Below are 27,882 nucleotides of genomic sequence, written 5' to 3'. Positions count from 1 at the left end.
CCTCTGCCCTTCGGCCCAGGTCATGATCTCAGGGTCCTGGGATTGAGCCCTACATCGAGCTCTCTGCTCAGCAGGGAGCCTGCTTCCCCCTCTCTCTCTGCCTACTTGTGATCTCTGTCTGTCAAATAAATAAAAAATAAGTAAAAATAAAAATCTTTTAAAGCGTCTGACTCTTGATTTCAGCTCAGGTCATGATCTCAGGGTTGTGGGGCTTGCTCTGCACATGGCAGACCGTCTGCTTCAGATTCTTTTTCCCTACCCCCTGTTCGCACATGCAGGGGTAAACTTACTCACTCTCAGATGAATAAATAAATCTCCGGAATTATATATACATCAATGGGGTGCCTGGCTGGCTCAGTCGGTAGAACATGTGACTCTTGCTCTTGGGGTCACGAGTTTGGGCCTCATATTGGGCATGGAGCGTACTTTAAAAAAAAAAGTATCAAGGAAGATCTTTTGGGTAGATAGCCAAAGTAAATGCAGAGGCTTTAACCCACTGAGCCACCCAGGTGTCCCCCGGGTTCATTTTAGCATTATTCACAATAGCCAAGATATGGAAACATCCTACACGTTCCTCAGTGGATGGATGGATAAAGAATGTGGTCTGCGTGCGTGTACAGTGGAAAGTTACTCAGCCTTAAAAAGGCAGGAAAGCCTGCCATTTGCTACAGCAGGAATGAACCTGGAGTGTGTAATGCCCTGTGAAATCAGCCAAAGACAAATACTGTGCGGTGTCATTTATAAGTGGGATCTTTAAAAAAAAAAAAAAAAAAGTTGGAATTCCTAGAAATAGTAGACTGGCAGGTGCTGGGGCCACAGGGCGAGGGGAAGGAGAGGTTGATAAAAAGGTACACACTTGGGATGCCTGGGTGGCTCAGTTGGTTGGGCAGCTGCCTTCTGCTCAGGTCATAATCCCAGGGTCCTGGGATCGAGTCCCACATCGGGCTCCTTGCTTAGCAGGGAGCCTGCTTCTTCCCTCTGCATCTGCCTGCCACTCTGTCTGCCTGTGCTTGCTCGCTCTCCCCCCCTCTCTCTCTGGTTAAAAAAAAAAAAAAAAAAAAGTACACACTTTTTTAATAAGATGAAGACGTGGGTGGCTCAGTGGGTTAAAGCCTCTGCCTTTGGCTCAGGTCACGATCCCAGGGTCCTGGGATCGAGCCCCGCATCAGGCTCTCTGCTCAGGCTCTCTCTCTGCCTGCCTCTCTGCCTGCTTGTGAGCTCTGTCTGTCAAATAAATAAATGAAATCTTAAAAAAAAAATAAGATGAAGATGTTCTGAGGACCTGACATAGAGATGGTGACTCTACTTGATAATAGTGTATAGTAGAATTTAAATTTGCTGGAGAGTAGTTCTTTTTCAATATTTTATTTATTTATTTGACAGACAGAGATCTCAAGTAGGCCAAGAGGCAGGCGGGGGGGGCGGGCAATCGAGCTCTCTGCCCAGCAGAGAGCCCGATTGGGGCCCGATCCCAAGACTCTGGGATCGTGACCCGAGCCGACGCAGGCAGAGGCTTTAACACACTGAGCCACCCAGACGCCCCAGCTAGGAGACTAGTTCTTAAACGTTCACTCTCTCACTCTCTCACACACACAGAAGGTAGCTCTGTAAGGTGATGGATGTGTTAATGAACTTGACAGTGGGAGTCACTTCACAACGTCTACATATATCAAATCATCACCTTATGCACTTTTTTTTTTTTTTTTAGGGAGGGAGAGAGAGGTAGGAGAGGCAGAGGGAGAGAGAATCTTAAGCAGCCTCCAGGCCCAGGGCAGAGGCTGACTCGGGCTCGATCTCACAACCCTGAGATCATGAGCTGAGCCGAAACCAAGAGTTGGACGCTTCACCGACTGAGCCACGGAGGGACTCCATGTATGACAATTTTATTTGTCAATTATATCTCAATAAATCTGGGGGGAAATTTTCCAGAGCAGTGCGAACATTGCTTGCTTTCTAGTTCCCTAACTTGGGAGAGGGAACAGCATCTTTTCTCAGCCCTGATGAGTTTACTTCCTTCTTTCTGAGTTGACATCAACTTCAAACATTTCCTCCCTTGTATTTTCACTGTTGTGAAATGGATCTGGGCGTTCCTTTGATATGACCTCTTTGCCTGGCAGCCCTTCTCTGGGACATCTTCATGCTTCTGGTTACAACCACGTGCATCAGGTACAATGGTCAACCTGCCTTCACTAAGTTTCTCTACTTGCTGGAGTTTCTAGAACAGCGAAGGGCTGCGCTGTCAACACCCCTCCAGCCAGCGCTTTCTTTCATCATTCCACTTAGGTTCAATGCACATTGTTTAGAGATTTTATTTATTTATTTTTAAGATTTTTAAAGATTTAAAGATTTATTTTTATTTATTTAATTTATTTATAATATTTATTATATATTTTATTTTAAAGATTTAAAGATTTATTTTTAAAGATTTTATTTATTTATTATTTATATATTTTATTTATTTATTTATTTATTTGACAGAGAGAAACACAGCAAGAGAGGGAACACAAGCAGGGGGAGTGGGAGAGGGAAAAGCAGGCTTCCCGCTGAGCAGGGAGCCCGGTGCGGGGCTCGATCCCACGTCCCTGGGATCATGGCCTGAGTCGAAGGCAGACTTGCAAGGACTGGGTCACCCATGTGCCCCTCAATGTGCATTTCCTGCTGTCTCATCGCTCTGCATTTCTCTGCAGCACTTTCATCTTGGTTGGCCAATTCCCTCTTCTGATGATCACTTGTGTAGTCTGTCCTGTGGGTTCACCACGGGGAGGCAGGAGGTAACGCAACTACGGAGCTTTGGTGGGTGTGTGTGTGTGTGAACTGCAGAGCATGCCTGGGGCCAGTCCCTGATCGGCTTTCAAAGAAGTGATGTGATTAATCAAAGCGCATCTGCGATCACCACAGTGATCCGTGGGCTAAAAAGGAGCAAAGTTCGCACTCTGGACCATAACTTGTAGTTAATGGGACATCGCAAGGGAAGTTGGAACGGTGTGGCTGAGGGACCAGTGTTATTTAACTGAACCTTTGTGCCTGAAACTCATTCTGTTGTGCAAAGCAAGGGCCGCTTGGTTATGTACAAGGCTGTCTCTAGGGACACGGCTAAATAATTAATAGTGGTTTTCTCTGGGATGGGGTTAGGGTCTTACACACTTCAATACTTCCCCCCAAAATTTTATATATTTATCTGACACAGAGAGAGAGCGAGCGAGCGAGGGAGCACAAGAAGGGGGAGTAGGAGAGGCTGAAGGTGGCTTCCCGCAGAGCAGGGAGCCCCACGGGGTTCGATCCCAGGACACTGGGATCATGACCTCAGCTGAAGGCAGACGCTCTACAACTGAGCCACCCAGGTGCCCCTCAACACTTTGTTTTGTTTTGTTTTTTTTCAGGCTGTGAGGCTCTGGAATCAGACAGACCTTGGACTGAAGCCATTTAATAGCTGTGTGACTTTTGGCAAATTATTAAAGTTTTTTAAAGACTTTATTTTACTTATTTGAGAGAGCAAGAAAAGAGAGCATGAGAGGGGCGAGGGGAGAGGCAGAGAGACGGGGGAAGCAGACTCCCCGCTGAGCAAGGAGCCTGCTGTGGGGGCTCGATCCCAGGACCCCCCGGATCATGACCCAAGCCGAAGGCAGATGCTCAACCGATTGAGCCACTCAGGTGCCCCAAATTATGCAAGCTTTCTGAGAACCATGTCTGAATCGGAATGATAATAGCACCTGGCTCACAGAGCTGTCGTGAGACGTCAGTGAGAGGCCATGTGAAAGTCACTTAGCGTGGCGCCCCGCGAAGAGTCAGTGTTCCACAAATATCATCACTGTTACTGTTCCCCTCCAGTATTCATTGGAGCAAAGTACCACAGTGCGGGCCGCAAGGGGCTCCATCTCACAACCCTGATATCATGACCTGAGCCGAAATCAAGAGTTAATCGACTGAGCCATGCAAGTGTCCCTTTTCCTTATTTTTTAAGATTTTATTTATTTATTTGACAGAGAGAGAGCACAAGCAGGGGGAGTAGCAGAAGGAGAGGGAGAAGCAGGCTCCCTGATCAGTGGACAACCTGATGTGGGGCTTGATCCCAGGATGCTGAGATCATGATCTGAGATGAAGGCAGCCGCACCCCTCAACCCTTTCCTTATTTTTTAAAAAATATTTTATTTATTTATTTGATAGAGAGATCACAAGTAGGCAGAGAGGCAGGCAGAGAGAGAAGGGGAAGCAGGCTCCCTGCTGAGCAGAGAGCCTGATGCGGGGCTCAATCCCAGGACCTCGAGATCATGACCTGAGCCGAAGGCAGAGTCTTTAACCCACTGAGCCACCCAGGCGCCCCTCCTTTCCTTATTTTTTAAGTAGGCTCCATGCCAAATGTAGGGCTTGAACTCATCACCCTGAGATCAGGAGTTGGACATTCTACCGGCTGAGCCAGACAGGTACCCCTTGCTTGCTTTTGGATAGACATCTGTGCCCCTGCCTGGCATACCCCTAACCCCCAGTGCTATCTCCCTAGCAGGGCCCAGTCCCAGCTCTGCCTCCTCTCCGCCTGTGTCCACCTGGGCCTTCCTCTGAACTCCGAGGGCGCCCACTAAACATCTGACGCCTGTGCTAAATTCCCTAATCTTCAAAACAACCTCCTAGGAAGGCATTACCATCCCTATTTTGCTCAGAGAACAAAGGCCACTGAGCTGAGAGCCTGAGCTGCGATTCGAATCCTGGTTTGCTGTTTTCAGTCGTCCAAAGGCTTTCCCCAAACACCCCTCTTTTAGGAGGTGGAAGCTGTTGCCTCCATTAGCTCCCCTGTCTACAGACCAGCAGCCCTTGGGGGCTGGAGCCTTGCCTCTTCCGGCCCATGTGCTGGCTGTGATGCCTAGCCCCAAGCCCCCCTAAGCCAATTCCATGCAATATGGAGATCTGGTTTCCGTTTTGCAAAAGGGGCACACCTGGTATTTGGGGTGAGTCAGTCCTCCAGGGGGCAGATCTCTCCAGTGTCTGGAAGGATGTTTAGCATCCCCTGGGCTCAAAATGTGAGGTGCCCCAGTTACTGAGAAGACACAAGCCACAGTGCTCTGGAGATGGGGCCCAGGGAGGGGCAGCTTGTTACACGAACAATCCCAGAAAATGAAAGCCTGGGCGTGGATAGAATGGTCCCAAGCTCCACTCTGAACCAGCTGTGGGGCCTTGGTCACGCCACACCGCAAGCTCTCTAGGCTCAGCTTTTTTGTCTGTCCGAGGGGATAACAATAAAGCAGCCATTCACAGAAAGCGCTCAGCACAGGTCCTGGCCCGTGGGAACCTGTCCAGAAGAAGCTGTTAAAACAGGGTGCCCGGGCAGCTCAAGTGAGCGGCTGCCTTCCGCTCAGGCTATGATCCCAGGGTTCTGGGATCAGCCCCAGTCTCTGCTCATCGGGGAGTCTGCTTTTCCCTCTCCCTCCACCCCTCCCCTCTGTTTATGCTTGTTCTCTCTCTCAAATAAATAAACAAATAATCTTTTAAAAAAAAAAAAAAAAAGCTGCTAAGATTTAAACCTATACAGGAAAGTTTCTTGCCAGATAATGAATCCTGATTTTTCTTTTCTCTTCTCTTTTTCCCTTTCCTTCTTAGTTCTCAGTCTAAAACCAGAGTTCCTACAAGCCAAAGATTTTGTGAAAACCTGTTGAGTTGGGGCACCAGGGTGGCTCAGTGCGTTAAGCCTTTGCCTTCAGCTCAGGTCAGATCCCAGGGTCCTGGGATTGAGCCCTGCATCATGGGGCTCTCTGCTCAGCGGGGAGCCTGCTTCCCCACGCCCCTACCCCACCCTCCCGCCTCTCTGCCTACTTGTGATCTCTGTCCGTCAAATAAATAAATGGAATCTTAGGAAAAAAAAACCACAAAAACCTGCTGAGCTCATGGTTCTGCCCCCAGGGAGGCGACAACTTGTTCGGAGGGATCTAGTAAGCACAGTGACCTACGCATCGTTTCCTCTGACTTTGGAATCAAAGTCAAAGGCAAAGCAGAGAGAAACGACTTCTGGAGCCCATACTGCAGGTTTCTGGGCTGCCGGGGGAGGGGGTGGTGAGTGGAGACCCTGAGTGAGACACGCAGTAGGTAGCCCCCTCTTTATTCCTCCTGGCACAGGATCTAGATCCAAAATTGAGATCTCATGCTAAGGCAGTTTTACACCTGGGGGAAAAACAGATCTACATTTACATACTTAATGCCTCGCAAGAACATTAAAGAGAGTCACATCAGTTTTACAGAAACTAAGGCTCAGAGTAGGGAAATGACTTACCCAAAGTCAAAGTCCCAGAAAAGCACCGAAAGACCTTAGCTGCAATTCCAAAGCTTATACCATGACCCAGGAATGAGGAAGTAGGATGAGCGTTTGCCTGTATTTTTTCAAGGAGCTGACAGTGCAGTCTGGGAGTGGATTGTGGCCCCACCGTGTGTTGGCACAGGACTGGCAGTGATTTCGCTTCCACTGTAGCTGGAGCGACTTTGACCTGCTGGCCACAGAACTGGGGCGGGGAGGGGCCGTGTCCAACTGGATGTCCCAGGGCAACCTGAGAACCCGAGTAACCGTAAACAGCCGGAAAGACAGGAACTTCCAGTACTCACACCTGGATTGCAAGGGCAGAGTTCCTGCTTTAGCCAGCTGGCTGCCAATCAGGAGGGGGGAGGAATTTAGGGGTGGGGGAGTCCAGGTGGGGAGGTGGGCGTGTCCCTAGAGAAGCTCTTCCTTGTTACTAACTCTCCTGTGTTCCTTTGTCGCCCCCACCTGGATTCTAAAATCGGGAAGTCCTACTCTGGCTTATGCACAGAAGTGAAGTGTGGATGGAGGGCGGAAAGCCACAGAGGTTGGCATGGGAAGGCATTCTCCAGGAGGAAAGATGGACTCATGCAGGTGTTTGACTGAGTTTTTCTAACCTGCATGGTCTCTGATCATGTCAGTTACCTTCAGGTATGGGCACGCCTCTGCTCGGATCTCCAGCCTCATCATTCCGCCTTCCAGGTACCCTACACGTTTTTCAGACACAGATTAAAAGTTACCTATTTTGAGGGGCACCTGGGTTGGCTCAGTCGGTTGGGCATCTGCCTTTGGCTCAGGTCATGATCCTGGAATCCTCCATGGAGTCCCGCATCGAGGGCTCCTGGCTCACAGGGAGTCGGCTTCTCCCTCTGCATCTGCCTCTCCCCCTCCACTCCCCACCTGCCCAACTTGTGTTCTCTCTCTCTCTGTCTCTTTCTCAAATAAATAAATTCTTTCTTTTTTGCTTTTTTAAGGTTACCTACTTTGAGAAGCTCTCTCTTTCTCCACCCAGGCTGAGTCAGATGTTCCTGGCACTGTGCTCCCAAGGCCTGAGCTGCGGCCCACCATAGGGCTCCTCACAGATGCTAAGTACTGGGTTGTCCGTCACCCTCACTAGACTTCAGAACAGGAGCTGTGTGTCTGTCCTGTTCTCCACCAGATCCTCAGCCTCTGGCAGCTCAATTAGGACTGGAGGTCTCCCCAAAGCATTCGTGCGGATCGTCCCTGGAGGCTGAGGGGGACCCAGAAGCCCAGCAATCTGTTAGTGGGGGTGTTCCCTCTTTGGGCAACTCTCTTAATTTCTCTGTGCTTCCCTTACCAATCTGTAAAATGGGGCTCATCTGCACGTAAAGCCCTAGGTAGGACAGGTGGGGCACTGGTGGCCTTGTGGTCGCACTGGTTAGTTGTAAAGGTGGGGACAGGGAGGCTCAGGGAGGGATGTGCCACGTTCACGGTCTCCAGGCAGCAAAGGGGGCAGGCCTTGAACTCTAGTCTGTGCTCTGGCCTCCAGTCCGTTGTACCTGTTCAGTCACAGGTAAAAACAGCCAATCAACAGTTACTTGGATAGAGCTGCCTGCCGGACCCCACACTGGCTGTCATGTGGTTGGTAACAAAAAAAGATTCTCAGTGGGAAGTGGGATAAGGAGATCCTAGCCATTAGCCTAAAACCCTCAGGGGCTCAAATTCCAGTTTCTCAGCTTCCAGGCAGGGAGGTAGTAAGTCCCTAATCTCGCAGCCATATTCCCGCCTCTAACGACAGGGAAAATCAGACCTTCCAGCAGGAGGGCTGAACCCAGGCACTGGCTCAAGGCTTGATGGATGTGAGCCCTTATATCTTCATCATCTTATTTAAAAAATAAATTCTCCCCCGTTGCCCGAGGCTACCACAGTTAACCCTTTCTTGTGCATCTTACCAGACGGCTGGTGCGCACCCCCCCGACACGCACACTCTCACACACACGTTCTTTCCCACAAACTGTAGCGCCGATCAACGCAGGTCTTTCTGCCCCTTCCTTTTTTTTTTTTTTTTTAATCTAAGGTATCTTGGAAGTCGTTCCATGTTAGTGCATATGGAACATTTTTCGTTTTAATGGCTGCACAGCATTCCGTGGTATGGATTATTTCCTAACGTGGCGGGCGTTACTATGGTCAGTGTGGGAGCCGCGAGGACTCCGGCCCCATGGAGCGGTGTCCCCGTGCCAGCCCCGTCTCTGCCCATAAATGGCAAGCTACCTTGGGCTTCTTCCTCCCCACAGACATCACCGCGGGGGATGCGGGAGGTGGGTGCAGAGAGGACAGCCTGGCGGGTCCCAGCGTCCGAGTGCGGGTCAGCGTCAAGCGCGCGCAATTTATCCCCAGGGACGGTTCCCGGCTGGGTTAAGATTTCGGCGCCGCCACTCCGCCGTACCAGCAGCATCAAACGCAGCGAGTGTTCTGGCACAAACGAGCTCGGAACCGGTTACCAGGTCCTCCGGCCTCGGCACCCGGCCTCGGGGCAGCAAAGCGCAGGCACCAGCTACTCACCCTGGCCTCCGCGGCTTCACCGCTTCGTCCCCCAGCGTGCCCCGAAGGTTACAGGTGTCCATGTGCCTTTAAGGGGGCCGAGCCCGGTCTCCGCTACTTCCGCCCCAAACAAACATGACGCCACCTGGGCGCCCAGGGTGTGAAGGCGCGAAGAGAATTCCCAGCAAAAAGATGGCGACGCCCTAGCCGCCGCGCTCGCGCCTGTGGTGACGTCACTTCCGGGGCGGAGGAGGCTGAGTGGTGCAGTGAGGGACAAACAAAAGGAGGCGCCGGAGGGGCGCAGCGGCCGGCGGCGGGACGGAGCGGCGGGGACGCGGGGCTGCCTACTGGGCGGCCGGACCGGGCGGGACCAGGTGAGTGGGTGGGGCGGGGAAAGGGGCACGAGCTGTCACTTCTCGAAACCCACTCCTGCACGCCCCCGGCCAGCTGCCGGGCTCCGGGCGCTTCGGGCCGCTCAGGTTCTGCCCGCCGCGGCTGGCTCCCTGGGGGCCTCCCGCGGCAGCTCTGTTCGGCCTACCTCCTGGCTCCCCGGTACTCCGGGTCTTCGGGGCCCCACCCTCTCCCCGGCGCCGCGGCGCGCGAGCCCCCTCCCAGGCACCCCAGTGCCTCCCTGCGCTCTACATACCGGGAGTTTCCGCCTGGGCTCCCCCAGGTCCCCTTGTCATCCCTTGGGTTCCCCCAGATCCTAACTCCTACACGCACACCCTCCCCACTTCGTAGAGGTTCCACCTTGAAACCTCTCCTTGGCAGCTTTTTTTTTTTTTTTTTTTCGTTTTCAAAGGTTTCCCCTGTTCTCTTCTCCTGGGCTCCTGGCCCCCTCCACTTCCCTCGGACCCCTCCCTCCTCTTGATCCGGCGGGAACCTTGCCCTGACTTGGGGGCCGGATCCCTAGCTAAGATCTTGGGGCTCGTCAGCACCGGGGGTTCGCGGGGGGAACCGGTACAGGGTCTGAGGCCCTGCCCATGTTCTGTGCATCCGTATGGGCCCGAGAGCCAGATCCGATGAGGTCCGGACTGGAGATCCAGCAAAGTTGGTTCCCAGGCTGAAGAAGCGTAGGCAGGGTGTTTGGGGTTCACGATGATTCTGCTGCTTTTGTTGACTGCTTTTTCCCCTTGGTCTGGACCGAAGTGAACCAAGACTGGGCTGGTGCTCAGCTGATGCAACTACGGACTGCCTTTTTTGGGAAGGAGGAGAGATGGTTGGGGGGTGTCCGACACTCTTCTGATTAGGACTTGACTGGAAGGGTGGGGCTGAGCACGCTCTTCTGATGCTTCTTCCCCGACTCTGTCCCAGGAAGCCTTTGGAGGATGAGGTGTGAGGGTGAGGAGAGAGAGAGCTTGTGAGGGAAAGGGAATTTGGGCCTAAATTGTGGAGGAGGGATTTGGTGGAGCTGAAAGGTCCCCATGGGCCTCACCCATCTTTTCGATTAGGAGTTTCTTTAACCTCTTTGAGCAGACAGACCAGCAGACAGACAGACTGTGGGCAGGAGGAGGAGGAGGTGGTCTGTTGCTGGTCATATTTCCTGCAGAGCGGATGGGGGAGTGGGAGTTCGTTCAGAGGGCTGGGCAGTGCCTGTGGTTCAGTCACACTGGCATTGCCTTCATGAAGGTCAAGTCTTCCTCTGGCTTGTGAGGGGAGGCAAGGACAGATGGCTTGTGCTGGAGGACTGGAGAGATGCTGGGGCATGAATGGTGGGCCTCTGCCTTCCTGTCTTCCCAGTCTTAGAGGTGCTTTGGGGTCTGGTCTCATGTCTCTCTGCCTTCCAGGATACAGAGCAGGGGCCCAAGAAATGTTTGTGACTCCCCTCCCCCCCCCCCAACTCAATGCTGTGTTTTTGTACTCCATTCTGTGGGCACACCCACTAGGAAGCAGTTTTCTTTGCAAACTTCAAGTGGCCTTTCTGGACAGAGGGGACTCCTGAGGCTTGCCCCGTTGGGTCAGAACTTGGGGAAGTGGCTGGGACTTGGGTTGCTGCCTGGCGTGGGCCGGACCTCACCTGCAGGAGCTGGAGGGAAGAGATCACCCGGGTTCCTGACTCCCTCTCCTGAGAGTGGAGGCGATCCCAGATTTTCACATGAGGACACTGAGGCACAGGTTGACGGTCTAAGACCTCATGAGGAGTCAGGTGGGATGGGTGTAGGGTCCTAGAGCCCAGCACACCGCCTCTCCATCCTGGATCCTTCAGTCATTCAATCATTCATTCGTTCATTCATCCATTTAGCCGTTCTTTAGTAAGTACCTGGCCCGGACCAAGAATGATGCTAGAGAACACAGTTCCTGGCCTCCTGAGCTGCGGTCTGGGAGGAGAGGCAGGCAGGAAAGCACTGACACAGTGGCCAGCATAATAATAGAAATATTACAGAGGAAGGAGGCATTAGCTCTGGGTGAATATGTTGGCGGTGGTCAGCATGTATTTCCCGGAAGAGGGAGGACTAGAAGAATCAGTGACCGGGAGTCCCAAGGCCTGAGTTCTGGTTCAGGCTGTGCCATGGGCAGGTGACTGGGTTGTCCAGCCTCAGCGGGGACCCCATCCTTGAGGAGCACAGGGTGGGGGTAGAGTCTGGCTCAGAGGCCTCTGTGCCTTTACAACTCTAGGTACTTTTCTGCTGGTTGCCGTCACCCTGTGTGGGTTTGCTGGTTAACATGACCTATCTCTCCTCCAGGCTGAGGACTGTCTTCTGCTTCTTTCCTCCCCGCATGATGCCTGGCATGGAGTGGGTGCGTGAAGTGTTCACTGGTACCCGTGGTTAAAAGACTCCACCGTTCCTCCCAGAGCCATTCCGTTCCCTGTGTCCGCCGGTGCACTCCCCACCTGCACTCCCTCCTTCCTCTCAACTCCTGCTTATCCTTTGGCCTTTCCTGGTGGCTGAGCCGCCATCCCGACTCCTAGCCGTTTAGACACTCCCCGCCCCCCAACCCCTACTGGGGTCTGATCATAACTTCCCTCCTTACCCTGCTGACTTGTCCTTTTCAGTTTTGTGAATGGTTCTGAGCAGTGCCTGGGGTGTAGTAGGTGCTCACTAAATGCGCCCTGACTCATAGGTGCCGGCTGGTATTTGTGTTTGAGCTGAACTCATGTGTCCGGGCTGAGGCTGTGCCTTCACTTGAATTCAGCTTGCCCCCCCCCCCCCCCATGGCTCCTGTCTCGCCACCTTTCTCCTCCGGTCCGAGATCTACTCAGACTGAACCACTCTGCGCTGTCTAGATGTCATGTTCTCTCCCTGCCGGGCACACTTGTGTTGTTGCTTCTGCCTGGGATGTTCTTTCTCCCGCTTCTGCTCTTCCTCAAAAGTCAGTTCGGGCAACACCTTGTCCAGGGAGCCCCCCCCCCCACTCCCCGGTCTCGGTCTAGGGCTTCCTCCACGTTCCCCTCGCTGCCCGGTGCCCCCAGCAGAACCCTGGGCTCCCCAAAGCCAACTGTAACCGTAACTTGGCATCTCCCAGCAGCCTGTCTGGTTCCCTCTTGTCACCCCGGGCGCCCAGCCGTGGGCCTGGCACCGAGCAAGCGCTCAGAGAGCGTTGGCAGCACAGCAGGGAACGCTGACGGAAGCTCTTACTTCTCGTAGGGAGGCCGCTTCCATGGAGCGAGAGGAATGCCAAGACCCTGCCCAGACAGACGCGGGCCGGCCCCAGCGCCGGCAGCCAGCACGCAGATAGCGGAGTCGTCCACGGGGTAAGGATGGGGCCCCTCTCCCTCCAGGCCAGCCCCGAGTCAGGTGTCTTCCCCAGCTTAGAGGGCAACGGGCGCTGTCCGTCTCTGCGGTCCTTTGCTCTTACCGTAGACCCAGGGCATCCAGGGCAACGGCGGCAGGAGACAGCACGCTCCTTCCTTGTCCCCGCTCAGCGGCTGGCGGGGGAAGATGCGGCTGCTGGACTTGAGATGCCCGTGTTAGGTCTCGTTGTGAACCTCAGTTCTTTTCTCTCTCGGCGCAGATCTTGTCAGTCTGGGCTGTTAACCAGACCGTCTTGTGACCACGTCTCCCGAGGTGTGTGTTCCATGGAACACCAGTTTCTGCGGTCGTGGGGGTTTGATAACCCTGGGCAACAGGTTGTCCCCGCTGCAGGACTTAGCCTTGACCGCGTGGAGTGAGCTTGACCTCCTCAGAGAGGGAGCCAGCGCGCTGTGTGTCCCCACACTTATTTGATCATGTGGACCCCTTTGGGGACCGGGGTTCCTGGGCCTGCACTTTGGAAACCAGTTCCCAAAGGCAGGAGAGTGCCCTGGTTAAAGACCCAGACTTCGTGGTCAGACATGGGTTTGAATCTTCTCTGTCAAGTGTTCAGTGAGTGATGGGGGGCCAGTCACCCTGCCTCTCTGAGCCTCAGTTTCCTGAGCTGTAAAGCGGCCATAATTTTAGCACCTTACCTCCCCGTAGGGTATTCTCAAGATTCAGTGTGTTGATAGAGGGAAGGCACTTAGCAGAGTATGTCCCGGGACCGTTCCGTAAGCTGAGCGGCATTGGGTGGCCCATTTTATAATTTATAAAACCACCATTATCGGTGATTTTCCCTGGCCATTTGAGGACGTGCAGGCAGTGGCCTTTGTCCCTTGTTTGCAGTTGTGGAAACTGAGGTTCAGAGGGGGGAAGCCGCTTGCCCAAGAGTTCAGGAAGGAAGGAGGGATATGGGGCTGGAGCCAGCTCCCAGAATCAGGTCAGAGTCCTTTGCTGCGCGCCTGAGACCTCCCTGCAGCCACCTGTCCCCTCGGCTTTTGGTTAAGGAAGACCTGGCCCTCCCTAGCGTGGATTTTAAGAGAAATAAGAATCTTTTTGGTGGGGGGGTAATTACCAACCTAGTTGTGCGTTTGCTGTTATGTTTTTATAATGTTTTGATTTTGATGTCATGGAAAGCGAAAGTCTCCCGTGATCCCCATCTCCAGAGATACGGACGGGGAGGAGTGCGCTCCACATGTATTATTACCGTTTGCTTACCTTTCCCACGTCAAGTGTCCGTAGGGCTGTTGCTTCGCGGTTTGCCTCCATTTCATTTCCCCCCCCCCGCCACCCCCCGACCCCCCACCAGGACCTCTTTTGCAGGCAAGGGGGCATCTGCGTGTAAGTCCCGTAAGTCCCGTCCACACGGCCCTGCTGCTCCCCTCTTTGCCACCCTGGGGTTCAGAGCTGCGCCTGAGGGCATTGACAGCAGCAGCACAGGGGGGGTTAGGAAACGCCTGGTGTGTGATTTTGTTGACTCTCCTGTTTATTGGGACAAGGTCAGCAAACCCCAGCCCTGCCCTGCTGGAGTTTCCTGTTGGTTTTAAGGAACTCTGCCTCCTGGAGAGGAGAGGGGAGGCCTGAGCTGAGGTCTCTCTGGCCAGGGATGAGCAGGAAGCAGCAGGTCCTACTTATCTGAGATCAGAATTCCTCCTCCGTGCCAGGGACAGTGTGGAGACAACAGCATGGGCAGGCCTGGGAGGTTTCAGTCTCTGCTGTCGCCTGGGGCAGTGGCCAGGTTGGGGGTTGGGAGGGACACGCTCGAGTTGTCTGAGTGTGGCCTGGGCTCATATACCCCGGCAGTGCCCTGGGGACGTCTCGGTCCCTTCAGAGTGCTCTTTTCAGGTTTTGGATTTTTGTGTTTTTTTTCTTTAAAGATTTTATTTATTTGACAGAGAGAGAGAGTGGGAGAGGGAACGTGAGGCAGGGGTAGTGGGAGAGGGAGAAGCCGGCTCCCTGCGGGGCTCGATCCCAGGACCCTGAGATCATGACCTGAGCCGAAGGCAGAGGCTCAACTACTGAGCCACCCAGGCGCCCCTTAAGATTTCATTTTTGAGTAATCCCTACACCCAGCATGGGTCTCGGACTCACAACCCCAAGATCAGGCGTCACACCACCAACTGAGCCAGCCAGGTGCACCCCTTTCCTTTCAGGTTAGGTTGTTTTTTTTTGTTTTGTTTTGTTTTTTATTTTTATTTTTTATTATTTTTTTAAAAGATTTTATTTATTTATTTGACAGAGAGAAATCACAAGTAGATGGAGAGGCAGGCAGAGAGAGAGAGAGGGAAGCAGGCTCCCTGCCAAGCAGAGAGCCCGATGCGGGACTCGATCCCAGGACCCTGAGATCATGACCTGAGCCGAAGGCAGCGGCTTAACCCACTGAGCCACCCAGGCGCCCCTATTTTTTAATTTATTCATTGAGAGAGACAGTGAGAGCATAAGCAGGAGGAGGGAGAGGCTGAGAGAGAGGGAGAAGCTGATTCCTAGATAAGCAGGAGCCTAACATGGGGCTCGATCCCAGGACCCCGGGATCATGACCTGAGCTGAAGGCAGAAGCTTCCCCGACTGAGCCACCCAGTTGCTCCTCCTTTTGGGTTGTAATCTGGAGGGTGGGCAGGTGAGGAGAGGGCTGCCCTGTGACCTGGGTCTAAAGACACTCTGTAGGGACAGGAGGGGTTTCAGGTCTGGCCGCCTGATTTGTGGTCTGGCAGGGTCCGACCCTGGTGGGCTCGTCAGGCTCACTGGCCTGTCTTCCTCACCTGTGTTTCTTCCTGTTCTTTCCCTACAGTCTCTTTTTCTTCTCGTTGGAGACACTTCTGACCCCAGGAGTTGGCCTCTCCGCCTTCTCCCTCCTCCTAGTAGCAGGGCCTTCGTGCCCCCGGTCGTCCTCCGAGGCCGGGGTCTGAGTACCGGGTGGGCAGTGTGCCGGGTCACCGCATACACATAGCAGCCCTCCCCTGTGATGTGGTTCCACCACTTTTGCAGGTTCAAGGCCAAGGCTTGGAGGGACGAGGGCTCTTGCATGGGTGGCAAAGCTGGGACTTGAACCCGGATGTTTGCCTTGGCAGCCTGGGCTCTTTGTACCCCACCTTCCGGTTTTCTTCTCCAGGTTCTCAGGCTCCGGGGCACTTCCGAGCTGCCCAGGGGCTTGCTTTCAGTGCTGGGTTCCCCGGGACTGCCCTGCCCCCTCAGCAGACACCTGCAGAGTCTGACCTGGGGATGGGATAGAGGTCAGGGATCTGCGTTTTGAGGACACTGCCAGGCGAGCGTGAAGCTGGCGGGCTACAGATGCCAAGCAGGGCGACGCGTTCGGCCCTGGTCCCGGCCTCTGATCAGCCCTTGGTGTAGAAGCAGGGCCAAGCTCCCCTCAGGACTGGGGGTTCTAGTGACTCCCCAGTATGTGCAGGGGGGTTCACCATCCCTCTTCAAGGATATGTGGGACTGAGGTTTCCAGAATGGCTTTTACTCCCAGCCACAACATCCCTTGCTGTCTTTCCCAGTGCGTTCCTACTGCATCTCGTAGCAAGTTCTAAGTTTAACTGTCTCTTGAGGGCCGAAAACCTCAAAATTAAATGGACTGCTGCCGTACAGCCTGCCGGGAGCGACGTTCCTCTGGAGGGAAAGTGGCTCTAGAATTCCCAGACGCCCTCAGAGGCGCCGCGGCCAAACTCACGCCCTCTGACAGGGTCGGCTGTGGACAGGTGTGCTGAGCAGCGCCTGGGCACGCAGGGATCCTGCCTTTCCCCCCTCTCTCCGGCCCCCTGCGTCTCGATCTCTGGGGGGCAGCCCCCTCCAGCCCGGAGAGCTAGGCCACAGGCAACAGGTTGGCCTCGGTCCCGGTCCCCTGGGGTCTCACAGATGTGTCTGCAGCCTCCCGTGGGTGCTCCAGCCCGCCATTCCGTAGCCGGTCCTGGCACGCAGTGCTGGCGCTCGTAGCCGACTGAGGCCCCTCTGTCCCCATGGGCCCAGACCTGGCAGAGTGGGGCTCCCTTCTAGAGTTTCCTTTGAGCTATCCCTGAGACACCAGAGGCATCTGCGTGTGTTCCGCTGGGGTTCCCTGCAAACTGCTTGGTTCCTTGTGCCCCTCAGGAAAAGGGGGTCTTGTTCTAGGAAGCATTTCTGGAGTTCTGGGTGCTCAGGGAGGGCTCAGGAGGCCTGCTTGCCTTTGAGGCAGATTGCTATCATAGAAAGTCAGCCCCGTGGGGCTCTGTCCCACCACCTCCTGGCTCTGTGGCCTTGGGCGGGTGACTTAATCTCTCCTCAGTAAAGGCGCCGGTGAAACCTGGCAGGACAGTGAGGGCAGCTAACACCGCAGTCTTAAATATGCGGCGGGCGCTGGGCCAGAGCTTTCCACGGACTCTGTCATTCAGTCCTCGCTATAAAGTCATGAACCATTTTACAGATGAGGAAACCAGAGCCCTGGGAGGGAAAGTTGGTGACTTTCCCAAGGTCGCCCACAAGTGAAGTGACGGGGAGCTATGGCCAGGAAGCAGTGGGCACAGTGTTGGCACGTCGCCCGTCTCCGTAGCTGGGGGCTCCAAAGCCAGCCTGGTGGGGCGAGGGGGCAGCTCGGGCCTCCAGCTGGCCTGCTGCTCCGTGGGCTTGGCTTGGGAGCCCCCGGTGGATGTCCCTCACTGGTTGTCCCTCACCAAAAGGTAGGCCGCAGCCTGGCAGGATCACAGGAGGACACACCTGCTGGGGAGGCCCAGCCCAAATGTGAGAGCAGTTTGGAAACAAAACGTGTGCCTTCCGCCTCCTGCCCTGACTGTGTCCCCTCTTCCTTTCCCGGGAAGTGAGGGTGTGCCTTTCTCTGCGGGCTGAGTGCCAAGCCAGGCAGTGCCCCCAGCCCGTGGCTGACTCACCCCAAGTGGGTGTGGGGGCCTAGAGGGCAGTGCCCCGCTCCCGAGTGGGTGGGGGCTGTGCGCAACTGATGACGAGGGGAGACCTTTCCTCCCACTCCTGGCTCTGGGACCAGAGGAGGCCCAGGGGGGCTGACCGAGGAGGAGATTCACAGGCCCGGAGCCCTTCCGGGACAGGGCCGCTGACCCACTGTCTTCCTCAGGCCTCTGGGGAATGGCCCTTCCCCCTTCCCTGGGAGCGCGGCGGAGGGACAGACGGCCTTCCCAAGTGTGGTACGAGGAGGAGCGCCGGCCTCCTGCCTCCCCTCTTGCCCGGGAAGCTTGCCCAGCATCTCTGTTTGGTCTTGAACAAAAGGCTCTCTGTGCCCTGTTTCCCCGCAGCCCAGCCCGCTGGCCCTGGCTCGAGTGTGAAAGCCAAAGGCCTGCAGGCTGACTCAGGGGCTAGGGCATGCTTGGGTGGTCTGCCTCTGGGCCGGAGTGGGCTGCAGGGCATGTCTCTGACTCTCTTCCCCGTCCGGAAGAAGCGTTCAAGGGAAATCAACAATGTCGAGGGGTCCCTAAGGGGCGGTCTGAAAGCAAATCCCCAGCTCTCAACCTCCATCCTTTCCTGGGGCCCTGAGCCTGGCAGGGGCTCCAGAAGTTCAAGGCTCTTGAATGTGGCCTGTGTGATGGGACAGGTCCTGGAGGGCTCCTGTGCCTGTCCTTGCGGCTCAGCCCCGACCTGGGTGTCTTCCCCCACTGAGCTCCAGGAGGGTTTTCTGCGATGGCAGGTGAGCTGTGACCAGAGCGCACCTTCCTGTGGGCGACAGGCAGGATACATTATGTTATTGAAGTAGTCACAGTAAGCCCCTGAGGTCAGTTCGGCAATATTCCCATTTTGCAGTCGAGGAAACTGAGGCTCAGAGCAAAGGTCGTTTGTTCCCAGGGTCTGAGCTTACCCAGCCTGGGCTCTCCTTCTGTACAGGGAGGACGGCGCCCTGTGGCGTGTCTGTCACCTGGGTGGGGCGGGCTGGGCGGGCTCACCCTCTCCTAACACGGTAGAAGGCAGGTACTTCTTGTAAACTTTTACAATCTCTGAAACCACACAGTGAGAAAGGTCTCTTCTCCCCAGATATTTTTCCTACTCCTAAAAGCTCCAGTTTTAAATGATAGAAGAGTGTGTCGTATAGACAACCCTCTCCAATCTTACCCACCCGCGGGCTTAATGATATACAATGCTATGTATAGCTTTCCAGATTTTTCTATACATACAGCCATAAGTCACTGATAGAATTTTTTTTCGAAGAAGAATGAGATCATGCTTCTCTTTTCCTAACTTCATTAAATTGCGGTCAGATGCACGTAACTGGAAAATTACCGTCCTCACCATTTTTAAGTGTCCCTTCAGCAGCATTAACACCGTCATGTCCAGGGGCAGCCACCACAGATCTCCAGAATTTGTGTTCATCTTGCAAACCGGAAACGCCCCACCAGTAAACACTCGCTCCGCACCCTCCCCTCCCCCAGCCGCTGGCACGCACCCTGCTACTTTCTGTGTTTATGAATTTGCCTGCTTACCTCATATGAGCGGATTCCTGCAGGATTTGTCCTTTGCGACTGGCTTCTTTCACGGAATCTATGTTTTCCTCTACTGGATAGCATCTTTTTTTGTGTGTGTGTAATATCCCTTTGGACATATTTTGGGTCCCTGTATCCAGAGAGATGAGACAGGGAGCACTATTCTTATTTTAAAGTTGTGAAAACGGAGCCTGGGGCTAGTAATTGGTCCTGGGGTCTTGGAAGGATTTCAGATGAGAGCTGGCTTTGAACCTGTGTCTGCTGCAGCTCCAAAGCTTATGCTCTTTGCACTCCCTGAGATCTGCCTGTCATCAAGGGAAAGATAGGGACTCCCCCGGTTGCATCTCTGACCTCCCTCCTACCTCCCCGGGGCAGGAATCCTCCAGCCTCGCCAGAGGAATCCAGCCCAGCTTCTCCCCACCTGTGCTGTGAGCTCTGTGGAAAGGGTCTGGCTGCCTCCTCCCGACTTGGGCAGCTCCCTAGGGGCAGGGCAGCACCAGGCAGGGGTGGGACTGCCTTCTGCGGGGTCAGGATCGTCGGAGACCACAGGTGCTGCTGCTCTGGTCAGCAGCAGGCTAGTCGGAAGGAGGAGCTGAATTTGCTGCCCTGGTACTGAATGGGTCCAGACCTGCTGCCTCCCGCTGAGCCTGGCAGGTGCGAGGACCAGAGAGGAGGCCTGCCAGGAGGGGTAGAAACGGGTGATTATTTTGGTAAATTTTGTATGAAGTAGTCTAAGTACACAGAAAAGGTTGCAACCAGAGCAAATATCATATCCAGAACTCAGCTTTGTCAGACCTTCATGTTTTGCTTCATGAATTGCTTCAGATATAGTCTCTCTTTCTCAAAATATTTGGGACACAAATGAAGCATCTTCCCCAATCCCTTTCTCTTCCCTCTCTGGATGAAATTATTATCTTTTTTTTTTTTTTTTTTTAAGATTTTATTTATTTATTGGGCAGAGAGAGAGAGAGAACACAAGCAGGGGGAGTGGGAGAAGAAGAATCAGGCTTCCCGCCGAGCAGGGAGCCGATGTGGGGCGCAATCCCAGGGCCCTGAGATCTTGACCTGAGTTCAAGGCAGACGCCTAACGACCAAGCCACCCAGGTGCCCCTGAAATCATTATCTTGATCCGGGGGCTCTCTGTGCACGCTTCTGTAGATGTACTAGGGTACATACGGTATAGAAACTCTTGTATAACCCGTAAGGAATTAGTCTGTAGCGTGTTTTTTGGCTGAGGTTTGTTTTTGAGGTCTGTTCTTGTTTGTACGTGCAGGTATAGATTATTAATTCGCTGCTTTAGCATTCCAGTGTATGAGGATGATGATTTATCCTTCCTCCTGTTGATGGATAGGTGGCTGCTGACTGGCGGCCGTTAGGAACAACGCCTCAGTGAGCATTTTTGTCCATGGCTCCATGTGTGTGTAAAGCGATTCCCTGATTCTCTGAGATCTCGAACTAGGAGAGAAGTGGCTACATTGTAGGATGTGTGCTTCCTAATCTCAGGGGAGAATTCAGCATTTTTGCCAGTCACAGGGTAGTGAAACGGCCTCTGATTGCATTCCCTGATTAGTAATGAGGTTAGGAATTTCATATATTAATTGCCATTTGCATTTTTTCTTACGAGTTGTCTATTCATTTTTTTTCAAGATTTATTTACTTTAGAGAGAGAGAGAGCACGCACATGTACACGTGTGTGTGCATGAACTCACGGTAGGTTGTGGGGGGTAGGGGGAGGGAGGGAGGGAGAGAACCTCAAGCAGATTCCCTGCTGAGTGCGGAGCCCAACTCCGGGCCTGATCTCACGCCCCGGAGATCATGACCTGAGCCGAAATCAAGAGTCAGATGCTCAACTGACTGAGCTGCCCAGATGCCCTATTTCGGTATTTTGCCGTTTCTTTCTATCGGATTGTCTCTTTCTTGGGTTTGTAGGAGGTCTGTATTTATCCGTGATAGTAATCCTTTGTAGTTATGCACATTGCAAAGATCTCTAACAAGTGTGTGGGTTCTTTTTACTTATTACATTCTTCAGTGAGCATACGTTTTAACTTAATGTGACCAAGAGATCAGCCTTCTCCTATGAGGCTGAAGGATGCCTCTTTGTGATGGGAGATCCTTTCCCGTCCTGAGTTGATCTTTTAGCTCTTTCTTTAAACATTTTCAGGTTTTGGCTTAGGTCTTCAGTTCATTGGAATTCATTTTCATATAAGGAAGTGGATGAGGCTATGCCTTTTGCACACGAGTAGCTGAGAGCCAGATCCGTTCCTGGATGCCTGCTCTTTCCCCCGATCCACAAAGCCAACACTGTCACATCAGTTTCCCGACATTTCGGGGTCTGTTTCTAGGCTTGCTCTTCTGTTCCTGTGGTCCGTCCATCTATCCCCTCGTCAGCACCACACTGGCTGAATGCCTGTAGCTTTGTAGAAAGTGTTCTCCCACCTTGTTCTTCCAAATTGTTGTAGGTATTCTTTTTTTTTTTTTTAAGATTTTATTTGTGAGAGTGAGAGAGAGAACGCATGAGCAGAGGGAGGGACAGGGAGACAGAAACAGAGAATCTCAAGCAGATTCAGTGCTGACTGCAGAGCCCAGCATGGGGCTCGATCTCACCACTCGGAGATCATGACCTGAACCAAGATCAAGAGTCAGATACTCAACCGACTGAGCCACCCAGGCTCCCCTGTTACCTACGTCGGCATTAACATACTCCAGACAGTTTTCCTCTCACCAAGTCATCAGGTGTCTTGCTCTAACGTGTTTTCATTATTTCATAGTTTTCTATCGTCTGATCATTTAATAAGTATTTAACCAGTCAGCTCATAATGGGCATCTGGGTGGTTTCCAGTTTTCCTAGGGCATGAATAACGCCGTGATGAACATTCCCGTAACTGATTCTTGTGCTAGAATCTGTCCCAGACAATGGCCGCCTCCCTCCCACTGCCTCCTTCCCGGGCTCTGCCCAATTCAGCAGATCTCTCCACCGTATTCTGGGCTCTACCTAAGGGACCCGGATGAATCTGGAGTGGCCGCTGCCCTGCGGGACTCCTACCCTCCCCGTCCCTCTGGGTGGCCTCTTGGCCACTGCCTCCTGAGCTTTTCCTGGGCGCAGCCAGAGGTCTCCCATCTCAGTGGTGATGTTGATCCCCGACTTCTAGGAGGGCCCAGTCTCTGGCTCAGAGTGAGGCCTCTGTTCTGGAAGAAGGAGAAGTAGCCGGACCAGAACTCAGAGGACAGCAAGGCAAATTACCTTTTTGTCTTTTCTCAGCCACTTGAGTTTAACTTGTTCGTCTTTGCCCTCTATTCAGGATCCTTTCCAAATCCCCCTCCTCTTATGGCAGAGACCCGACCTGATCTGACCCAATTCCCCATTGTCCTCCCTGAACTGCCCTCTCAGGGCTTTAAAAGAACACCTGATCACCATACTTGAGGGCCAGCCTCTCTCTTTTCCTTCCTTCCTTCCTTCCTTCCTTCCTTCCTCTTTTTTCTCTTTCTTTCTTTCTCCCTCTCTCTGCCTTCCTTCCTTCCAAGATCTTATTTATTTATTTGAGAGAGAAAGAGAACTTTGAGAGAGAGAGAGATCACAAGCAAGGGAGGTGGGAAAGGGAGAAGCAGACTCCCTGCTGAGCAAGGAGCCCAGTGCGGGGCTCCATCCCAGGACACTGAGATCATGGCCTGAGCCGAAGGCAGATGCTTCACCGGCTGAGCTGCCCAGGCGCCCTCTTTCTTCCTTTCTTTTTTTCTTTCTTGCTTTCAGCTGTTTCTTTGGAACTCTGCTATTGTTTCAATCACAAAGATAATGCACACTGATTAAAAAAAAATTACAGTTTCCTTTCATTCTATTTCCTTTTTAACAGACAGAGATCACAAGTAGGCGGAAAGGCAGGCAGAGAGAGAGGGGAAAGCAGGCTCCCTGCTCAGCAGAGAGCCCGATGCGGGGCTCGATCCCAGGACCCTGGGACCATGACCCGAGCCGAAGGCAGAGGCTTAACCCACTGAGCCACCCAGGCGCCCCCCTATTTCCTTTTTTTTAAAAAGATTTTATTTATTTATTTGACAAACAGTTCACAGATAGGCAGAGAGGCAGGTGGGGGGTGGGGAGGCAGGCTCCCTGCTGAGCAGAGAGCCCTATGCAATGCGAGGCTCAATCCCAGGACCCTGGGATCACGACCTGAGCCGAAGGCAGAGGTTTTCACCCACTGAGCCACCCGGGCGCCCCATCCTTTCATTCTGTTTCTTATTCCCACTCTGAGAGGGCAGTCCTCCCCACAGTGCAGGGACTTTGGTCAAGGGCTTATGGGACTGTATTTATTTATTTTTGTAGATCTCACTTGTTTCCTCAGTAGCCTTACAGACAGAACTCCTTGGTCCATTGAAAAGGCCACATTGCGTTCTAGTGGCAGGAGGTGCTCGCTGCCCTTCCCGGGCCAGGCCCCGCCTACCCGTGTCTCTGCCTGGTGTCTGCGAGGCCTGCGGGTGGCTCTCCTTCTTCCGTTTCCTTCCTTTCTGCTCCTGTTCTGGGCACTTTTCAATTACCCCTGACTGTCTGTGGTCTAGGGGGTCAGGCCCTCATGTGATTCAGCCCCCTTCCTCAAATCAGGGGTTGCTAAAGCTAAGAGACATGAAGACACCTGCCCAGGGTCACTCCACTATCCAGGCCGGAGCCCCAACTGGCCCTGCTGTCCCTCTAGCACTAAGCTCACACCACGTAGCTTGGAGCTTGCTCTCCTCCTGACCCGGGGGCCACCACAGGCAGTTTGGAAATCCTCATTTCTGTGACTTCTGATAGTCCTGAGAACTTGGTGGGGCATCTGTTCCCACCCCCCAGTTTATGGACAGGGAGACCAGTGTGCCACCTTCTAGGGAAGGAGTCCTGACTCCTGGACACGTCATTCCCTCCATGCCAGTGAGAGGCAGGAGTGACCAGGACAAGGGGGTGTCTGCTGGCATCAGCGGCTCTGGAACCAAGTCTCGCAGGCAGTCCTCGGGGTGGGATGCAGTTGGAAGGGAGGCGTCCACGATGGGCCCAGGTCTGGGATCACATGCCTCTGTGTACCTTGACCACCTTTTACAAAATGTGGTCACATCCACAACAGAGTCTCTGCTCCCTTCAGGACAGGGAGTTCCACACCCCTGCTAGGACGCCATACCGTTTAGGGAGGGCTCAGTACAGGGAGGAGATGAACACACCAGCTGCCTGAAATGGCCTGGAAAGGGTTCTTTCTGTAACTGGGAAGGAAAATCCCCACTTCTTGGATCTGCCCCATTTCCCTGTGGTACTCTCCCGACCGGACCAGCCCTGTTCCAAGGCAGCTGCCACGTGGGAGCTGCCCTACCACTGTGGCCCCCTGGAGGCATGCCCGGGCTCCCCTGTGGATCTGTCTTTGAAGGTGGCCTCTGTCACTTACAGGTGGTGTGAAGTTGGGGACATGGCTTTTCTCTCTGAGCCTCAGTTTTTCCCTGTCTGTAAAATGGTTATAGAGAATATTTCAGCTTGAAAAGGAAGGGAAGGGACGCCAGGGTGGCTCAGTGGGTTAAGCAGCTGCCTTCCGCTCAGGTCATGATTCCAGGGTCCTGGGATCGAGCCCCACATCAGGCTCCTTGCTCAACGGAGAGCCTGCTTCTCCTTCTCCCTCTGCCTGCCAGTCTGCTTACTTGTGTTCTCTCTATCTCTCTGTCAAATAAATAAATAAAATATTTAAAAAAAGAAGAGAAAGGGAATTCCGACATCCATGCCAAAACACGGATGAATGTTGAGGGCGTCTATTGCCCAAGATGAGCCCGACATCACGGGACAAACACTGTTACGATTCTACCTCTATGAAGTACCCAGGCCGGTCAACTTTATAGAGACAGAAAGTAGAGGGGTGCCTGGGTGGCTTAGTGGGTTAAGCATCTGCCTCTTGATTTTGGCTCAGGTCCTGATCTCAGGGTCATGAGATCAAGTCCTGCATCTGGCTCCGCACCAGGCGTGGAGCCTGCTTAAGACTCTGTCTCTACCCAGCTCCCTCTGTCCCCCACCGCATTTCTCTCTCTCATTCTCAAGGAAAAAAAAAAAAAAAAAAGACAAAAAACAAGTAGAATGGTGGTGGCCACGGATTGGGGAAGGAGAACTGTGGAGCTAGAGTTTAGTTGGGGACAGGGTTTTAGTTCAGCCAGGTGGAAGCGTTCGGGAGACCCGTGGTGGCAGCGGCTGCACCGTGGAAGTGTATTCAGCGACACTAAATCATAGACCTAAAAAAAGGTTAAAGGGATAAATTTTATCCTATGTATATGTTTCAGAATGAAACAATCATGAGAAAAAAATGGGTGGGGGTGCCTGGCTGGCTTTGTCGGTTGAGCACCACTTTCGATCTCAGGATTGTGAATTCAGCAGGTTGGGTGTAGAGCTGACTTTAAAAAAAAAAGGTGCCAGAGCGTGTGCACGTCCTAGACTTGGCGTCCTAGACTTGGCGGGGAGTCTTCAGTCTGGGAATGGCAGCTGCCCCACCCCCAATCCCACCCCTCCCATTGGGTGTTTAGTGCCCTTGAGTCACTGGCTCCTGGGGCCGGTCCCTGCAGGGAGATCCCTGCCTAGGGGATCTGTTTCCTTCCCCAGGGCCCTCTGGGCTGGGTGGAGCTGGTAGGGCCAGAAGCCCCTGCCTCGGCTTCCTGCCTGCGGGATGCACAGCCCTGCCCACATCCCCCTGAAACTCACTGCTGTGCTGCCTCCCCGCCACACCCAGACCCTGCCCTGCCCCGACGCCCTCGTGGCCCTTTCTTGAGATGGGCTGATTTTGCTGAGCGCCCGCTGTGTTCCAAGGACTCCTGCCGGAGAGGAGCATGACGGTGGGCACCTTGGCCCACCTGCCCCAGTCTGCGCTAAACACAGCCGAGTGTGACATTCCAGGGGCGCTACTCAGCGGCGCTGGAGGTGTCTCTGCAGAACCTGAGGGCGGGAGCCAGCCAGGGCCTCGCCAGGCACTACAGCAAGGTCAAGGCCGGCTAATCCCAGCTCAGCCTTGTTGGCCCCGACTTCCCCCACGCCCTCAGCAAGGGCTACTGGAGAGCAGGCTGCCCAGCCTCCTAGCTGTTTCTTCTTGGGGGCCTGGTCTTGGAGCAGGAGCCCCTTCCCTGGCATCCCTGGGGACTAAGGCCTGGGGTTTGGCTCCTGTATCTTCTTTCCAGCGTTCTCCCAAAACCCTGTGGGGTGGCGGGGAGGGGAGCGGAGACTGTGACTTGTCCGGAATTCCACAGTGAGTTGGTGGCCAAGGAGCGACGGAAGCACGGCAGAGCCAGAGGGTGACCCCACCCTCTGAACAGGTCACCCCCACCCCCCACCCCCATGAGGCTGGTCCTACACTGGACCCCCAGCTCTGCTTTCCAAGCCAGGGCCCCTGGCTCTGCTCCCCTGACCCTCCAGGAAGCCTTTCTCCGCGGGGAGGTGGCTGTAGCCATGATGGCCCCTTGCCCTGTTGCAGGCTCGCAGGTTCAGTCTGGACACTCCCCTGCCTCTCCCACTGCTGCCCACACGCTCACCGAGAGGTCCCTGAGGCGTGGACACACCTTGGTCACTTCTATTGTCCCCGGAGGGCTGAGCCAAGGGCTGGTGGCCAGTTCAGGATGTGCTTGAGACCAGGTGTTTGGGACTGGAGGAGGGGAAGAGCCAGACATGCCAGAAGGGAACTGACGGGGCAGTTTCCTCGTCTCTCAGCCTCCCGTTCCCTCACCTTAAACGGGGCAGTGAACAGTGTCTACCTTGGAAGTCAAGAGGTGACGTATGCAAGGAAAGCCCCGGGACAGCAGGGGCCCAGAGGCAACTCCTCACGGGGAGGCTGGGTATCCTCGCTGGGAGGCTGGCACACCCACTCTCCCTAACGGCGAGGCGGCAGCCACATCCTGCCTGGTCATAACCTGCACCGCCCCCAGCGTCTGGCGTCCTGCCGGGGTGGGTAGTCTCTTTCTGGACACTCCAGGGGCAGGCTGTTACATGCCCTCAGGCCTTCTGCCTTGGCCCCTCCTCCTTTCCTGTCCCCAGCCTTTGGGTGCCTGCTTGGATGTGGACTTGGGGAAGTGGGAAGGGAGGGACAAGTGTCCAACTGTCTTTCAGCTGAAGGCCAGCTGTATGACTCAGCGGGCCCGCCCCTGGAGTGCCCCCTTCCCAGGAGTGTGGGTGGGACGAGGAGCCAGCCGGTCATTAGCGGCCCGGGCCTTCCTGTGGGGTGGCCATTCACCCCGGCCTGGGAGTCCTGGCCTCCCTGGGAAGGCTGACCTCTGGGCTGGAGCTGGTGGCCCAGGGCGGGTGGTGGTGTCTGCTGGCCCAGTCGTGACCTGAGTTCTAGGAATCCCAGGGGACAGGGAAGCTGGACTCTGGGGCGTGATCTCTTGGTGCTCTTGGCATAGGCAGGTGGACAGGGGGCCTGTGAAGCAATGAAGACCCAGGTGGGGAGGTGGAGGGACAGCCCTGGGCTTGGTCTTACCTCTGCCAGGAGCAGTACAATGATGTTGGGCAGGTGACTTTACTTCCCTGAGCTTAGTTCCTTATATACATGTAGATGCACAGAGCCGAGGTAATAATCATACATGTGACGTCATCTAGTGTGGGGCGGAGACCAGTCTTGTTTTCTTGTCCTTTCTCTGCTTGGCCCCACCCCCTATCATGCATGCGCATGTGTGCGTGTGCCTGTGTGTGTGTGTGCCTGTGTGTGTGTGTGTGTGTGTGTGTGTCTGTGTGTCTGTGTCTCTCCCCTCAGATCCTATATGGACATAATTACATGAACCCTTGCAGAGTTTTTTAAACTTCCCCGTTTGTTTTACAAAAGTGAGTTCACATCAAGCCCCCTCTTGTACGTTTAGATTTCCAACACTTAGAGGGAACCTCTTCCGGTCACTGGGGCAGCGTCATGGCACCGGGTTCCAAGCGAACTGAGAGATTTCAACAAGCCCCTCTGGTCAGTCTGACATTAATAGGATGGAGTCTGGACAG

The 27,882-nt window shown here is 54.1% G+C and overlaps 2 protein-coding genes and 1 long non-coding RNA gene across 11 annotated transcripts in view; 1 reads left to right on the top strand and 2 right to left on the bottom strand.

Annotated features, from left to right (window-relative positions):
* Positions 1 to 8,983, bottom strand: part of KYAT1 (kynurenine aminotransferase 1) — a 34,702-nt gene extending 25,719 nt beyond the window's left edge. For 2 of the 8 annotated variants that reach the window (XM_032306264.1, XM_032306265.1), the window contains exon 1: positions 6,257 to 6,894. Coding sequence is in view for 2 of the 8 variants with exons in the window: in XM_032306262.1 (XP_032162153.1) it covers positions 8,798 to 8,859 (62 nt within the window). In the remaining 6 variants the exon portion in view is untranslated. Of the gene's footprint in view, positions 1 to 6,256; positions 6,895 to 6,919; positions 6,982 to 8,797 lie in introns of those variants that run through there. The other 6 variants (XM_032306266.1, XM_032306262.1, XM_032306268.1 and 3 more) reach the window with 6 other exon arrangements.
* A 28-nt stretch (positions 8,984 to 9,011) lies between these two features.
* LRRC8A (leucine rich repeat containing 8 VRAC subunit A) overlaps positions 9,012 to 27,882 on the top strand; it is a 28,364-nt gene continuing 9,493 nt past the window's right edge. The window contains exons 1-2 of one of the 2 annotated variants that reach the window (XM_032306260.1): positions 9,012 to 9,150; positions 12,364 to 12,470. The gene's annotated coding sequence lies outside the window, so the exon portion shown is untranslated. The remainder of the gene's footprint in view (positions 9,151 to 12,363; positions 12,471 to 27,882) is intronic. The other variant, XM_032306261.1, reaches the window with a different exon arrangement.
* LOC116569868 lies at positions 18,343 to 27,419 on the bottom strand. The gene is made up of 5 exons (XR_004277227.1): positions 27,377 to 27,419; positions 26,436 to 26,545; positions 19,348 to 19,602; positions 18,927 to 19,056; positions 18,343 to 18,816 (listed from the first exon to the last, which is right to left on the bottom strand). It is a non-coding gene; the product is annotated as an uncharacterized LOC116569868 (long non-coding RNA).

Source organism: Mustela erminea, chromosome 12, assembly GCF_009829155.1.
Source record: "Mustela erminea isolate mMusErm1 chromosome 12, mMusErm1.Pri, whole genome shotgun sequence".
NCBI lineage: Eukaryota > Metazoa > Chordata > Mammalia > Carnivora > Mustelidae > Mustela > Mustela erminea.
The sequence above is the reverse complement of the archived record's forward strand: the minus strand, read 5'-3'. Positions and strand labels throughout refer to the sequence as shown.